The sequence below is a fragment of the Narcine bancroftii genome, chromosome 8 (assembly GCF_036971445.1).
Source record: "Narcine bancroftii isolate sNarBan1 chromosome 8, sNarBan1.hap1, whole genome shotgun sequence".
Taxonomy (NCBI): Eukaryota; Metazoa; Chordata; class Chondrichthyes; order Torpediniformes; family Narcinidae; genus Narcine; species Narcine bancroftii.
In genome coordinates, this window is record NC_091476.1 from 139,216,740 (window position 1) to 139,234,027 (window position 17,288).

Below are 17,288 nucleotides of genomic sequence, written 5' to 3' on the forward strand. Positions count from 1 at the left end.
CTTAATTAATTCAATTTCAACCCATGATGGTTTAATTTTCACCCCCCCCCCAAAAAAAAACCCAAGAAATTTTAACTGTGCTGCTTTATAATAATTCCTAAAATTTGGAAGATGTAACTCTCCTAATTTGTGTTTCCATGTTAATTTTTCTAAAGATTTTCTTGCCCTTTTCCCTTTCCAAAGAAATTTCCTAACTTGTTTAGTTAAATCCTGAAGAGGTTTCTGAGGTATGGAAATAGGTAAAGTCTGGAATAAATATTGAATTCTCAGAAAAATATTCTTCTTAATACAATTAACTCTTCCAATTAAAGTAATAGGTAAATTTACCCACTTCTTTAAATCTTCATCTATTTTATTAAATAGTGGAATATAATTTAATTTATATAAATTTTTCAAGTTATTATCATTATGTATACCTAAATATTTAATCTTATCTGTCCAGTTAAAGTGAATGTCTTTTCGTCACTGGAATAATCCCTCTGTACCAATTCCATTACTTCACTTTTATCTATGAAACTTTTCCATATTCTATCAACTACTAAAAAAGTCTAGGTAATGATAATTGTGGTTGAGTTAAGTACACTAACACATCATCTGCGAATAAACTAATTTTATGTTCGATCAGATTTATTACAGATCCTTTCAACTGTTGATCAGAATGAATCCTTCATGCAAGGGGTTCTATAGCCAAAACAAACAAAGTTGATGATAAAGGGCATCCCTGTCTACTCAATCTAGTTAAATTAAATGATTGAGATTCCTGTCTATCAGTTATTACTTTAGCCGTAGGATTTTTATATAAAGCTTTAATCCAATTTATAAAATTCGATCCTAAACCAAATTTACTGAAAACTTTAAATAAAAAAATCCCATTCTAACCTATCAAAATCTTTTTCTGCATCTAAAGCCACTGTTATACTTCTGTCTTTTTTCTTTTGTACTAAATGAATTATACTTAATAACCTTTCTATATTTTCCAAAGTTTGTCTATTTTTAACAAAACCTGTTTGATCCATATTTATCAATTCAGGAGGATAGATATTAATTCTATTTGCTAATACTTTTGCTATAATTTTTATAATAAATATTTAATATGATATAGGTCTGTATGAAGCTGGTTTAATGGATCTCTATCTTTTTTAGGAATAATCATAATTATCGCTGTTGAAAGAGATTCTGGAAGATTATGAGATTTAAAAGCTTATTCTATTACCTTTATAAATAAAGGAATCATCAATTTTTTAAATTCTTTATAAAATTCAACTGGAAACCCATCTTCCCCTGGAGATTTATTATTTTGCAAGCAATCAAGTGCATTATAGACAGTAAAAAAAACAATCCAAATCATCTTTACCTGTCTCAGTTAACGTTGGTAATATCATTTGTGGCAAATCATCTATAATTACATCATGCAATGATTCAGATGTGTATAATTTTTCATAAAATTCCTTAAATGTTTCATTTATTTCTTGTGGTTTAAATATCACTTCATTATTATTGTGCTGTATTGCAATGATCGTTCTAGAAGTCTGTTCTGCTTTTAATTGCCAAGCTAAAACCTTATGAGATCATTCTCCAAATTCATAATATTTCTGTTTAGACTGGAATATTATTTTCTCTGTTTTACATGTAAGCATTATATTATATTGTAATTTCTTATATATTTATTCTCTGAATAATACCCACACTCCTGTTCGGCTCCGAATCATGGGTCCTCTACCGGCACCACCTACGGCTCCTAGAACGCTTCCACCAGCGTTGTCTCCGCTCCATCCTCAACATCCATTGGAGCGCTCACACCCCTAACGTCGAGGTACTCGAGATGGCAGAGGTCGACAGCATCGAGTCCACGCTGCTGAAGATCCAGCTGCGCTGGATGGGTCACGTCTCCAGAATGGAGGACCATCGCCTTCCCAAGATCGTATTATATGGCGAGCTCTCCACTGGCCACCGTGACAGAGGTGCACCAAAGAAAAGGTACAAGGACTGCCTAAAGAAATCTCTTGGTGCCTGCCACATTGACCACCGCCAGTGGGCTGATAACGCCTCAAACCGTGCATCTTGGCGCCTCACAGTTTGGCGGGCAGCAGCCTCCTTTGAAGAAGACCGCAGAGCCCACCTCACTGACAAAAGGCAAAGGAGGAAAAACCCAACACCCAACCCCAACCAACCAATTTTCCCTTGCAACCGCTGCAATCGTGTCTGCCTGTCCCGCATCGGACTGGTCAGCCACAAACGAGCCTGCAGCTGACGTGGACTTTTTACCCCCTCCATAAATCTTCGTCCGCGAAGCCAAGCCAAAGAAGAAGATTCTCTGAAGGTAATTTTTGAATTTCTTTTTACAACACTGATATTTCTTTTTCTAATTTATTTGTATCTTTCATATATTCCTTTTTAATTTTGAAGGATAACTTATAATTTGTCAATTTTCCATCCCAAATAATAGTTATCTTCAGTTAAATATAAATTTGTATCACAAACAGTTCTATATGCTGTCTTACAAAAGAACAAAAATCTTCCCTTTTCAATAATAAAGAATTTAATCTCCATCTATATACTGAATGTTTTTCAGCAAATTCCACTTCATCAACAATGGTGAATGATCAGATAATATTCTTATTTTATTATCAATATTCAAAACTCTGGATTGATTTTGAGCCGAGAGCAAAAAAATCAATTCTAGAATATGTATCAAATTGATTAGAATAAAAGGAAAGACTCTATCTTTAGGATTTATCCTCCTTCATATATCAATTAAGTTTAAATACTTCATTAAATATAACAATGTTTTAGCTGCTTTACATTTAACTATTATTCTCGATGATTTATCCAATAAAGGATCTAAACAAAAATTAAAATATTTTCATGAACATCTGCTAAATTCAAAAAAGTATATTGTATAAATTTCTCATCATCTACATTTGGTGCATATATATTTAAAAGAGTCCATTCCTCTGAGAATATTTGACAACTTACCATTATATATTGACTGGGCGAATCTATGTCCACTTTTTGAATTTTAACTGGTAATTTTTTCTTAAATAAAATTACCACTCCTCTAGATTTAGAATTAAATGAAGAAAAAAAAACTACCTGATCTACCCAAACGTTTTTTCCAATTTTAAATGTTCTTTTTTTCAGTTAAATGAGTCTCTTGTAAAAGAGCAATATCAACTCCCAATTTCTTAATACAAGATAAACTTTCCTTTCTTTTTATTGACCCGTTAATCCCATTAATATTTAAAGTCAATCTTAATTGCTTTATTCATTTTCCTTATTATAACTTCTACAAAGTTCCAGGAAGAATTCCCACAAATAAATTTGGTCCTGAGTGTCATCGTCTGCAATCTAAAAACATCAAAATTATTCAGAATAATTACATTATAATTAATTGCTAAAAAGAAAAAAGAAAAATAAAACAAAAATCCCTCCCCAAGAACTGGCACTACCACCCTCCATTTCACGGGTCATGGACAAACCACGAAAACACATGTAGCTGTCAGAAATCAACAAACACATGCCCCGACCCCCCCCATGGGAAAATAAAACTCTTTTTATCTAAACAGAAATTCTATCCAATATATGAATTCTTCACCCATCAAAAAAAAAGGAAAAGGGGATAACACCCCTCTCTTTATACATCAAATTCATGAATTTTAGGCAAATTCTCAACATAGTCTTCATCTTGTACATAATTTGTAAACAACACATTCTGTTGATTTGGTAGAAATATTTTCAAAGTAGCTGAATACCGCAAAACAAATCTATAATCTTTATTATATAGAACTCTCTTAACTGGATTTTTTCCTTCAATAATTTTTGACTCAAATCTGGATTTAAAAAAAATCTCAATCCCTTCATAACTCAAAGGTCCATGTTCTCAAGCTTTTATCATCTCAAAACCAAGAAGTTTCTCTTTATCCTGGCAGTTCAAAAATCTAACCAGGATATATTGGAGTTTCTGGGTTGGACCAGGTTTTTGTCTCAGAGTTCTATGAGTTCTCTCAATTAAAATCTTATCTTCAAAATGTTCTTCTCCAAATATCTTCAGTATCCATTCTTCAAGAAAAAAAAACAAATTACATCTTTTTGCCTTTCTTTACCTTCTGACAATCCCACAATTTTAATGTATTTCTTCTACTATAATTTTCCAGTATATCAACTTTCTCAGAGTTTTTCATTCATAGAGATGAAACATTCATTCACATTAGACCTCTCTTCAATAAGTTGTACTTCATTGTGAATATCTTGAATTTTTCTTTTCCAACTTATAAACTCTCTGTGAAATGTTATTTATTGCCTTTGTCAAATCTGTTTTAACTTGTTTCAGTTCTGCAGTTAACAGTTTAAAATTATTCTGCAAAGCTTCAGAAAGTCCCTCTATTTTGTTTCAATTTTACTAATTTCTTTCTTAAAAATCTTCTTCTTGCCTCTAAATCATTCCTCTTCTGAAATTGACATTTCTTCTACACTATCATACTCTTCTGAAGCCTCCTCGACTGAAGAAGTGTCACCTTCTTGCTCAAAAGCCGAGAAGTCGGACTGTCCCTTTAAGAGATGGTGCTTTTTTTTCTTCTGTAATCCGCATGCGTGATACAGTTTTAACTTTTCCTCTGGCGCCATCTTTTCAGGACACTACGAAGAGGACTCTGGAAGAAGGTCCCATACCGGGATCTTTGCCGGCAGATCCGGAGAAGTCTTCAGCAGCCTGCTTTGTCGACAAGGTAGGCCCAATTTCTCTCTTCTTCTTTTCTTCCAATTTCTTCATGGGTGTTGCTTTTGTAGTCTTTTTTTTGGCGACATTTCTTTTTCTTCTCTTGATCACTTTAAAATATCTTTAAAGTAGTTTTTATTAAATTATCTTTTCTTAAATTAACTTTAAAAAAAATAAATCCTGCAGGAGTTGATAGGTTGCGTGATGTTTCCTATGGAATCACGTGACATCCCCCATGTTTTAATTTCCTATGAAGATCATCTTGAAATAAAAATAAGTAGGAATAATCTGAAATTTTGAAAAAAAGAGCAGATCCTCAACATTTAATTATATTGTGATCAAGTATTTGACATAAAGAACAATTTCTAAAGATACCACCATTGAATTCATCAATTGGTGGATTCTGACGGATTTACTATTTCCAGCAACTCATCTTTTAACTATAAATAGCACTTCTCAAACAGAAACCATAAATATTCTTCTCTGTAAAGGTGGCAAAGCTGGATGTTAAAAATAAAGGGTTCAGTCCTGAAACACTGACTGGCCATTTCTATCCACATCTGCTGCCTGACACACTGACTTCCTCCACTTTCTTGTGGCTTATTAAAAAGCTTAACATGGATCATAAAACCTCCAATGAACAATGATGGTGTGGATAGCAACTTGGAGATATTTGATCCATGGTAACTGAGTGAGGTATAAAGACTGATTGATGAGAAGCAAAATACTGGACTTAAAATATCTTAAATTGCTTTTAAACTTTACTCACTTCCATTTTGTATGCTCTTAAATCCTCTACATGAAGTTCATCTCCTTCTGTACCACCAGAGGCTCCATTGATGATACATTCTTCATTTAGGGAATTTTGCTTCTTTTTGATTGTCACCTCCAATTCACTTGAAGAGAACATTGCATCAAACAATTACATGAAGGCAGACATTCACGAACATCTTAAGCTATGTCCCACTTTAGAAAACAATATTACTCCAGCTCAGGCCCCATTCTACATTCTAATTCTAAATATGAATAAAAATTATGCCTTTTTATTTGTGCATTCCTCTCCTTCTAACTTTGCTCAGATGCCAGCAAGAGGACAGGGGAGTGGCATCGAGATTGAAAACCTCTGCATTACACAAAAATTTAATCTGCAGTGTCTTTATTTTACGTAGTTCAAAGACATTGGCATGTGAAGCAGTTTGTACAATGGCTTCATGTTTTTAATTTATTTTCCTTTAAAGCAAGTCAATAAATTATGCTGAGGCCATGCGTTCAAGATTCAAGAGGTATTACGATTCAGTGTCACTGTTTGAAGCAGACAAGGCAACTTGGTAACTGTCCCCTGTGCCTGAAAAGGCTGAAAACTAGGTATTCATCTATGAGCTACTGGTAGAAGAAAGCAGCTGCTGCAATTCCTCCGGGACAATTACTAAGTTTGAAACAAATTTATTGTATGTCAAATTTTTTGAGACATTTTTTAGACATGGAATCAGACACATTTTTGTCTGCAAAGTTTTATTTTTTAAAAATTCTGCATCTGTCAATTGTTTGACAAACCATTACAAAATCTCAATCTCTACGATCCATGCATCCCTTTATTCTTTCCTCCATTCAGAACCCCTTCAAATCAAATGAGCAACAGCAGGCACCTGATTCTATTTTGGAGTCGTTGACTTTCATTTCTAAGCTTGTCGACTTCTGTTTGTAGCTCCACCTGTTGGCCCTGTAGCTTATCCAAGTTCTTAAGGGACAGACGTATTGAATCCTGCAATGAGGAATGTTCATGTTTTGCTTGCTCTAGTTCTTGTTTGCTTGATTGAGAAAGAGAAATTTTCTGCAAATTTGAATCAGAGAAATTCCCGTGAAAACTGGTTACTTTGTTAAAAAGTTTCAGCAATTTATTACTCAACTGAACTTGACAGTAGCTGTTGATTTTCCACATTGCCTAAATGTTTAAGATCATAAACTAGAAAAACATTTTTGGAAAGATGGGAAAGGAGCAGGTGTACATGTTACAGCTGGAAATTTCACAAAAGAGAGGTTATATTGAAATTTACAACTGGATCCCACTAAAAATATTTAATTCACAGAACACCCACCCAACAGCCAGTTAAAATGAGAGACAGACCAGCTGCTATGTGGCAATATCAGGAGGAGATAACAATTCTTGAGATCATCAGAAGCAGAAGGAGAAAAATGGAGTCCCTTGAAGGTTTGTGTGCATGGCAGTGAGGAGGGAGCTGACTGATTAAAGGAAGGAAATACATAGTGGAAGATTTGTTAGGAGCCAGGAGAAGCACTCTTATTCCCCTCACCAAATCACAAGCATTTACAAGATAGATCTAGCTTTAATTGCTAGTTTCCGAAGCCTGGCATGAGAAACAAGTTCAACCATTTGTTATGAGCCCAGAGGACCCCAAAATCCAGCAGCAATAGAAATTCACCAAGACAACTGGTTACTTCAACAAAAGTTGCTTTTAATTATCTTTAAACATGAAAACAGAATCAAACATTAACTTATCACTATTAACTTAACCCCATTCTAATTCTAAGCACACATGTAGGTAATGTGTGTGTAAATTTAGAAAAGTTATTTGATTCACAGTCCAATCTCACTTCTCATTCATCCAGGTTTACTGGTTGCAGGCAATTCTTATAGTGTGCACAGAATTTAACATTTATGAATTTCACCAGGCTTTGGTGCTTCAAAGGTAAATGGTTACCATTCAGGAAGGCTTCAGTATCTTGCTGAAGAAACTTTCCCATCAAGGTTTTACAGATGATAACCTCTTTCTTTCAGGTTACCACAGAGTTCCTTTTTGGTTTCTCTTCATTCAAGTGAAACATTAAGCAGCCAGTCCTCTCTTCTTGTATGAGTCACAAGGGCTTTGACCAAGCTGAACTAAGCATTCACAACGAGTCTTCAAAATGGGGTTTTTCCACAAGCTTGCCAGTTTGTCCTGTTCCAGTCCCAGCTGTTGCTGTTGACTGTAAAACTGCAGAACTGATCTTTCTCTTTCTCTCTCTCTCTCTGAGAAAAGCCTGTTTTGCTCCCCCTCTGCATGAAAAAATCATATCACCCTCTTAGAATAGCAAACAGCTCTCCCAGACAGCCTGCAGCTCCAAATCTACTCTTCCGAGTTCATTCATCTGTTCCTTTTCAAAACAACAATCCATTAGTGAAGTCCTTTGGGCACTCTTCAAAGCTTTTACAAAGGCTTTTGGAGCCGGCCTGTCTAGCTTGAGCAGAGCTCCAGTATTCTAAATGAGATGTTTTGAAATGTTTGTATGTAACCTACTCTTAAAAAAAATCTACCCCAATTTATCTCCTTTAAAACATACCTATAATCTGTCACACACTGCATTACAGTTGCAGTTATTTTATTTTAGTAGCCACACCTAACAACCCTATCTTGCCCCGTCCCTGAATTCTTCAAGGGCCAGTAAAAATTAACATAACAAGTGAACAGAGGGAAAAAAAGTGTAAATGTACACCAAGTTCAAAATGTTCACATGTGAAAGATTCTATCCACAATAGTAATCTACATGTTTTAGCATGTGCATAACAGCTAGCAAGTGAGATCAGGTGAGCACTTACAGCTTGGTCCCTTTGTAGCTCATCCTCCTCTACACTGAGCTGTTGTCTCTTAAGTTTCAATGACATTTCCTGAAAAGAGAAGAAAACAGCTTGTATCCCAAAGCCAATACATTGGTTAAGGTAATGGGGGGGGGGGGGGGGGGGGGGTGCTTGTTTTTTTTAAACTAGGGATTATTGAAAAGTTGCCTTTAGTGGTTTGTTGACATTAGGCCATTTCATGCCAGGCCTCTGCCTGGAGGCTGGGTACAAGCATGGAGGGCAAACAAAACTTATCTTACATAGATCAGCCCTAAAAGACTGCTTCTGCGTTGCATTCATATTGAGCAGTGCTTCATAGCACCCTCTGGATCCGATGGAGGTGGAGCAACTTGTGCCATTGCGTCACCTGTCATCATAAATACGCGGCAGAGCAATGGGCTTCTTCCCTACCCATAATTCCCCCATGCAGCTGGAACCACTCGATGTTTCCCAGAACAGTTCCAGCTGCGTAGGGGATTATGGGTAGGGAAGGCAGCCATTGCTCAGTCACATTTTGAGCCACAGAGAGCAGCCCCAAGGGCAGAGGTGGCCTGGTGAGGCTGTCATAGCCCACACTGGCCAACCCCTGACAGCTCCTGCTGCCTTGAGGGATCATGGAGGGAGAGGGGTAAGTGGGGAGATGTGTCGAGGGCTGACAGTGTCATTAGCTCACCCCTAACCAGCTGCTTGCAGCAGCTGCAGATTCAAGCCAGGCAGCGGAGCGCTGCACTCTGCCGATTATCCTTCCCTGAGAAGGGTTGGATTTGGTGTCTGAGAGTCAGCCATGGTGCATTCCGAAAGGTCAGTCCCTGTGCGTAGGGTGGAGAACATCTACCTTTACAGTCGGGCATTTTCCTTGTTTGAAAGGGCCTATTGAATATGACCAATTACTTCAGGGCACAATAAACAAAATGCCTAAACTTAATTGACAAAGATCCAAAACTTTGCAATATTTACTCTTAACACAACCCCCATTTTTTTGTGCAGGAGGTTCTGATAATGGAGTGTATCGAGACTTATTGTTGATGAGTTGCTTGTTACAGGTGACAACTCCTTAGCTTGTATCTAAAAGGGCTCAGGACTTTATATTGATAGATGTTGTTTTCTTCCTATCATTGCTGCTGAGTTTCAACCATTTCCTCAAGTTTTGAATCTATGCTTAGTTTTCTCCATTTCACCTCCTTTGTTTTTCAATTCTTTCCTTTTGTTATTTAATCATACCTGGCTTCCACCCAGACACACACCTCACCTTCTCATTTCTTTTCTTTATTCTATATTTGCTTAAAAGTTGACCTTCTCCCAAATCTTTCAGTTACGTGTGAAGAGCACACAAGTTCTCTCTCTCATGTTGCCAAAATGATTGCGTCTGAAGCTTTGCTTTTTTTTTGAAAAAAAATTCTTCAGTATTCTCCCTCAGAAATAATGATTTAAGAAGTTAAGCATCTCCAACATTTTTCCCCAAACATATTTTTAAAACAGAATACAATGCAAATGCAATAGCCTGTTAATACCTTAGACAAGGTTGCAACATCAATAACAATTAAACCTTCAAAAGTAAAGAACAAAATGGATTTGTTTTGGTATTGTTCAAAGTATTCATTCTGTCGCTTTAAAATAAATAAAGACTGGATTGTTTATGTGGAATTCTCTGCCTAATTAAGTTCATTAAATGCATTTAAGACACAGTTAGATTTTTGAATAACAGGGGAAATTAAGGGTTATGGGGAGCAGGCAGGCAAGTGGAGCCAAGTCCACAAGCCTGATCTGTCATAATCTTCTTGAATGGTGGAGAGGATTGACAGCTTAGATGGCCTGCTCCGGCTCTTATTTTTTATGTTCTTGGGTACCTTGTTCTATATAGGTCCAGCTACAGTACAACTCCGATAATCTGAAATTGGATTCTCTAAAATCCTCACTTATCAGAAATTTTTCAGAGCTAAACTGGCTGGGGTCATTGGGCTCCTGGTGCCAGCAGCAGCAGATCGCGGACTTCTGGCACGAGAGGGGCCTCGGTGGCGCATGGTGGCCAGCATTTTTTTTGGTGAGAATTAAACATTTTTAATGCTTAAAAAGACTTACCTTGTTGTTTGTTATTGATAAAACACTGTTTATAGGTGATTTGCTACTGCTATTGGGCTGTTTTTAAAAAAAAATGACTGGTTCTCCGAAAAAAGTATTTATCCGAAATGGGCCCAGTCCCGACCATTTTGGATAATCGGAGTTGTATTGTACCTGGTTTTGCAGAAGATTCCACTTGGCTTTCAGTTCTTTGTTTCTCATCTCCAGCTGCTCCTCAGACATCTGCACTCTTAGTTCCTGCAGGTGCAAAGACATCCTGTGTAAATAAACAGAAGTACTAACCAATTTTCTAATGCCAATTGGAAAACTGTGGTCTGAAATTATTGCAATATTTAGCTGCTATCTTTGCACTAACGCTACTATTCCAGGGAGAAAAATTCAGGTAACCCCTGATAAATGTGTCAATCAGCCCAATTAGATTGGTTTGTAAATTTTAAGCTTCAAAATAGCTTTAATTTTGTTTGGAATTATTTTGCTTCCACAACAACATAGTATTTTAAATAAATAAAAAAGACATTCCAAAAGTTATGGAAAAAAAACAGGATGCATGCGCACACACACTTTGCAATCAGTGCACAAAGGAAATTCATGTGTGCACAAAGTAGTTCAAAGTATAGAATAAAACCTTAACTAAATAGTTTACTTTGTAGAATGCATTCATATTTGTTTTATATTAAAACATGCTAATACAGTTTTATTAGCTATGAGAGATAGGCTGCGCTAAAATTATCTTGAAACAATCTCAAATTTACATTTACACAAGCTTTCAGTGGGCACACACTTTTGTCACAGGAAAAAAAAATTGCACAATGTAAGATTTTTGCACATAATGACCACAATAAATATTTAGGCTTTTTACACTGCCATTACATAACGGGAATTTCTCGCAAAATGTCTGCAACGCTGGGTGTGTAAAAAGTTCCAGACGGGAATTAGAAACCAATTCCCATCCAGAATTTTTCCTGTGGCAGCCCTAGACATTTTTGCAGCCAGCCTGCAGTTAAATTGAATTGCACCGGCCATCCATTGCCCTTCCCCCCTACTGCCCCCAGCTGTCCATTGCCCCCCCCCCCCCCCCTCCACCGCGCCATCTAACTCATGATGCAGTGAAGGAGAGGTATGGCCTTTTGATCTGCAGCCCAGAAGAGGCCAAAGAATCAAACCAGAGTTCATGACAACAGAGAATAATGATGATTTTTGAATAACAGGGCAATTGAGGGTTATGGAGAGCAGGGTGAACAACAGGACAGCAGGATGCACCACAGAATAGATATGAAGGGGACTTGCTCAGGGAGATGTGGAAAGACTGATTGCTTGTGGGAGAATGTTAAACTAGTGGTCACGGTCTAAAAGTGAAGGCTCTGTCTACTTAAGGCATGGTGATTTTAAGGTTTCTTTTGTTACTCCGAGAATCTCGGGTTTTTGGGACTCACTTCCTCAAAAGCCGGTGGAAACGAAGAGCTGAAATTTCTTAAAGCAGAGATGGATGAAAGTTGTCAAAGGCAGATTGGAAAGCAGTGCTAAGGTTCTAATCTGATCAATCATGATCTTATTAAATAGCAGACACATCTTGAGGGGAGAGTGACATATCTTGCACCTAATTTGTATGTTTGTTCAGCAAGGCAATAAAAGTTTTCTGTTGATAGAAATTTAGATCTATTGTACAGGCATACACTCTAAACAATTGCTTTTATTTTTCTTAAAGACATGGAAGTTGCAAGGGTCTGAGGAGAGGCCAAATAACTGATCCCATAAAGGCAACTAGGCTATGGATCAGAGTACTCCCATATTTTTCCATAGTTTGTTTTAATTTTACTTTTCTCAAAATAAAATTATCCCTTTATACTCAGAAGTCCTCTTAATTTCAAATATGATAATGCAAAGTTAGTAGAACACATTGTAGGTGACTTTATTAACAAATCTAGAAAAGTGGGCAAGGAGCCTATAAAAGGTTTAGAGGGATGTGGGCCTATCACAGGCAAATGAGATAACTTAGATTGACAACTTGGTTCGCATAGACTAGTTGAGCCCAAGGGCCCATTTCCATGTTTAAAAACATTACGACTCTGTTTTAATACAATAGCTATTGTAGTCCATTTATGCTTTGAACATTCATTGTAAAATACCACATGGCCAGTTGAATATACAGAAGTGCTGGAGAAACTCAGCAGGTCACACAGCTTTCTTTATTCAAAAATATAGCCAACATTTCAAGCCTGAGCCCTTTTCCCCCATTGTTACCCATTGCCTCCAAGGCTCTACATTCCTGGTAATAATATGGAACTTGACCTTCCAGGATTTTATTTTCACTGTGATTTCATTTTTAATGAGACATTAGTGGGGGAGTCAAAGAAGACCTTTAATTTAAAAAGGGATGCAAGTTCTTCCTCTGGTGCATGTGATAACATTTTCGCATTGAATTTAAGAAGATTTCAATGCACATGTTAACCACAAACAGCTGAGGATTAATTTCTATTCAAGTGCTCTTGAGATGAAACTAATGAAGCACTTGAAAAAGCCTGAATCAAATTTAACACAGGAGCGACCCTTTGTCGGGAAATATTGTTTGTTTGGATCATCTGTTAAGTGCGTGAGCAAAGTTAATGAAACGACTATTGTTGGACTGGCCTTCAGGAAGGTGTTCCAATTGCCTAGTACTTAATAGGTACTTTTTATATAGCATTTATTTTCCAAATCATTGAGATTAATGACTTTCACGCTTGCTTACTTTATTTCCGTACAATGTTCTCAACTCATTGAGTCGCCGCTCCAGCTCCTGCCGCAACTCTGAAATCTCCTGCTCGTGAAACTTGGTTAGACGTTCGTGCTCTTCCTGCAGCTGCTTCAGAAGTTTACTTCTCTGCTCTCGCTCCTGAACAATGCCAATGAATACACTTGTCAGGACAAACAAAATGATAAATGTGGAAGCACATGGACCAACTGGAATGCAAAAGTCTTCATTTACAATTTAATGTTGAAAAATAAAATGGATTTACGCAGGATGAGATGAGACTGGGACAAATTAGGTCATATACCGCTGGTTGTTCTTCAACTGCCTGCAGCATCTTAATCAGAAAACTCAATTATTTTCTGATGCATGGTTGTCTTCTCCAAACCTTTATATTTTGAGACTGAGACATGAAATAAATAAGGAATAAGATAAAGCCTTTGCTCAATATGATGTATTTTTCTATGATCCTGAACATCAGTTACACCCTTACCCTCAATCCAAATCCTACACGTTACACATTTTAAAAGCAGAATTAAAAATGGATTTAAATTGGACACACAAGCTGGAAACAAGTTATTTTCTCACCTTTTCTTCATACTCCTCTCTAATTCTGTCCATGATTTGTTTATGCTCGTCCTTCATTTGCTCCAGTATCCTCTCATGATCTTCCTCTACCCCTTCACGTTTTCTCTTCATTAAGTCACTTATCTATAATCACCCATAAGAGCACAAAGGAAATATTAAACAGTTACCTCCATCTTTTCTTTGAAAAGACTAAAACTATAGAAGCTTCTGTTTGACAACATCATCAGTAATTTAACTGGTGCATTAAGCAATAAATTCTATGCAGGTCAAACAAGGAAAGAAAATGCAACAACCCACACCTTTTTTTTAATGTCATCAAGTCCCAATTAAAAATGGTATCTTCTTATATGCAAACTATATACCATTTAAGATACTTAAGGCTTTGATTTTGCTTCAAGTTTGCAGACAAGGCAGCAATCCACTCAGTGGTTTTGCTGAAATTTGAAAATTTTCTTGTTAATTGGAGTCACTTACATTTCTTACCTACCAAGATAATATCTTGAAAAATATTAGTCTGGATACTTGAAAGGCAGCAGCGGCTGGAATAGGTAAAGCATTTGGGTCCATATAATAATGTGTTCACTGCATTTGGTCAGTAACAAGGAATACTAAAGAGAACCATTTGTTCCCTGTGCACATGCTGGATTTGCAAAGAGCTGCGCAAATTAGTCCAACATTCTTGCTTTTCCTTCATTTACAATAGTCACAGAAATACCATTCTCTCTGGTTAGGCTGGTAACCGACAGCCAACAGTTTGCAACAGATTATTACAACCAATACAGCTTGTGCTCTTGGGTACTTGAAGCCAAGGTCATGTAAAAATTTTATATTATTACTCCAAAATAGTTATGAGGGTGTCTCACAACTATTTTTCAACTTTGTACTCATACATGTTTTGTTAGATAGCTTGCCTGCTCGAAGTAAATGTATTTCAGGTGGGCCACTGGGCAAAGTACTGCAATAAAGAAGAATAACTGGTAGGAGCCCATCATGTGTTGGATGTGGCTGTTGGGTGTATTGTGGAAGGAGGAGGTATGCTATTGTTCCCAATGAAACTATGTCAGAAACAATTTAGCGAGGCGTTTGATAGTAAAATAACAGAAATGTTGGAGGAACTCAGCCGGTCTCGCAGCGTCCATCGGAATTAGATACGTTTCTGGCCTAAGCCCTTCTTCAAGGTATGGAAAAAGCAGGCAGTGCCTGGATCAAGTGGAGAAGTACAGACCAACAGACAAAAAATGATAATTGAATATGGAGAAGAGGCCAGGAGAGAGGAATTGAATGCGGGGTATGGGCCGGGGACTTAATTGTGAATATAGATCTGAGGTAAATGAGACAAAAGGAAAAGGGAAAAGAGTAAGACAGAGATACATGAAAGGAAATATAGGGATAGATGGGGGTGGGGGATGCGAATAGAAACCAAGAAGTTCATGCCATCTGGTTGGAGAGTGCCTTCAATTTGTGGGTGGCACAAGTCTGGCAGTGCACAAGATCATGAAAAGACATGTCAGCAAGGGAATGGGACGGAATAGTTGGCCCCTGGGAGATCCATGCTATTGCACAGTCAGAGCCAAAGCGCTTAACGAAGTAATCTCACAGTCTGTGTCCAGTCTCTCCGACATAGAGAGACCACAATGGGATCATCGGATACAGTACTTGATCCCTGTAGATTTACAAGTGAAGTGTTGCTTCACTTGAGGTGTGGGCATGTGGAGCACTTCCTGAAGTCACAGGGGTAGGTGCCAAGGGGGCAGTAGGTGGGATGGGAGGAGTGGATGAGAGAGTCACAGAAGGACCAGTCCCTGCAGAAGGCAGGGAGATGTGTTTGATGGTGGGATCATCTAATAGGTGGCAGAAATGGAAGGCGATATGTTTGATTATGGAGGTGGTGAGGACAAGGGGAATCCTGTCCATATGAGGGCAGAAAGGGCCAGGGCACATGTGTGGGTAATAGAGGATATGCGGGTGAAGACTGAGGGGAGTCACACTGTTTGAAGGAGGAACTGAAAGAAAGGAATGGAATCCTTACAGGGGACAGGTTGGGAAGAGGTGTAGTAGAGATAGCTGTGGGAATAGGTGGGTATGTAGATGTCTGTTGAGAGTTTTTCTCCCGAGATGGAGACAGAGAGATCGAGCAAAGGGAGAGTGTTGCTGGAGATGGACCTTGTGAATCTGACGTCAGGGTGGAAGTTGGCAGTGAAGTGAATAAAGTCGACCAGGTCATTATGGGTGCAAGAAGCAGCACCAAAGTAGTTGTCAATGTAGCAAAGGAAGAGTTGAGTGGTCTAGCTGGTGTCAGATGTTGCAAGGATTGCTCCACAAAGATAACAAAAAAGCTGGCCTAGATGGGGCCCATTTGTGTACCTGTGACTACCCCTTTGATTTTTGATGCCAAGCACTTGTTGGGTCATTTTTTTCCTTGGGTAGACTCTACATTCACTCAGTTCCAGCATTCAATTTCTTCAAGGGGATTAAAATAAGCTTATAACCTCTCATCATCTATAGTAGAAATTATGAACTGCATAATTTTAATGTATTTCTTTTCTAAATGATTCACATTTCTCTTTTATTAACTTCCTCCTTGATGCTTTTTCTCAGCTGTCTTTCTCAATCCCTGAGAAAGTCCCAGTTCTTCAACAATGCAGCTTCAGGCACATTAAGGAATGGATGCCATGTAGTCTAATTTCTCCCAGATTTTAGGGTAGTTAAATCTTGTACCCAGGAATGGATTAAAATTATTATTGTTTTAAAAGTTGCAGTTGGCGTGAGAGGGGATGGTGGTGATTTCTAGTGCTTTGGTTAAAATGGAAGCAATAGCTTACCATAGGTTTCTACAGTTCTTACTCTATGGGTGTCAAGCAGTTTACCAGAAGTTCTATAGCCACAGAGAGGATGATAGCAGATATTTAAACTTGATCGCTTGTTGGAAGAAGGATATGGAGAACTAAAGACACAGGCAGGGGCTAGAAGCTGTGTTGTGTGATGACAACTCATTCTATTTACTAAACATTTACTAGTCAAAAAAAAATCCTTTTCCTGCGTATTGCTTCTTCAGTGTACAGCAGAGTATAAAAATAAGGTTGGGCACATCACACATAGAATTGCCTGCTTGAGAGGCAGCTCTTCATAAAAGCTTAATGGTCTGCCAAAACTAACCCTGGGGAGATGGCCCACTTCTATTAACATTTAAAACCCAGCACATTAGAAATGGATATACAGCTGCACAAAGACTAAATATCATCCCAGTTATGCAGTTATTAATTTAAACATTACATTTATTGTTATAGTTCAATAGATCAGAATGGTACACTCAATGGAACTCGTTTATTGGAAAAGAAGAATTTTGAAAGAACAAGGATAATGTAGTTGCTCACCTCTAGCTCATAGTCGGCAATTTGTTGTATTTTTCTCTGTGCTTTATGGAGCTCTTCCTGCACATGAGCTCTCTCTTGATCGTGGGCATCAGTGATCTGTTTTTGGAGATTGGAAAGTGCCTTAGGAGAAGAATAGAAGAGAAATTGTTCCATTCGCTCTCTTATAAAATTACTTGCATAGTTAACTCTCCA

The 17,288-nt window shown here is 37.6% G+C and overlaps 1 protein-coding gene across 14 annotated transcripts in view; it reads right to left on the reverse strand.

The window, feature by feature from the left end:
- Window positions 1-17,288, reverse strand: part of LOC138741246 (centrosomal protein of 164 kDa-like) — a 177,493-nt gene that overhangs the window by 36,406 nt on the left and 123,799 nt on the right. For all 14 annotated transcript variants that reach the window (XR_011343422.1, XM_069895013.1, XM_069895014.1 and 11 more), the window contains 7 exons: window positions 17,097-17,216; window positions 13,723-13,845; window positions 13,135-13,278; window positions 10,560-10,643; window positions 8,310-8,378; window positions 6,361-6,545; window positions 5,484-5,610 (listed from right to left, as the gene is read on the reverse strand). Coding sequence is in view for 13 of the 14 variants with exons in the window: in XM_069895013.1 (XP_069751114.1) it covers window positions 5,484-5,610; window positions 6,361-6,545; window positions 8,310-8,378; window positions 10,560-10,643; window positions 13,135-13,278; window positions 13,723-13,845; window positions 17,097-17,216 (852 nt within the window). In the remaining variant the exon portion in view is untranslated. The remainder of the gene's footprint in view (window positions 1-5,483; window positions 5,611-6,360; window positions 6,546-8,309; window positions 8,379-10,559; window positions 10,644-13,134; window positions 13,279-13,722; window positions 13,846-17,096; window positions 17,217-17,288) is intronic.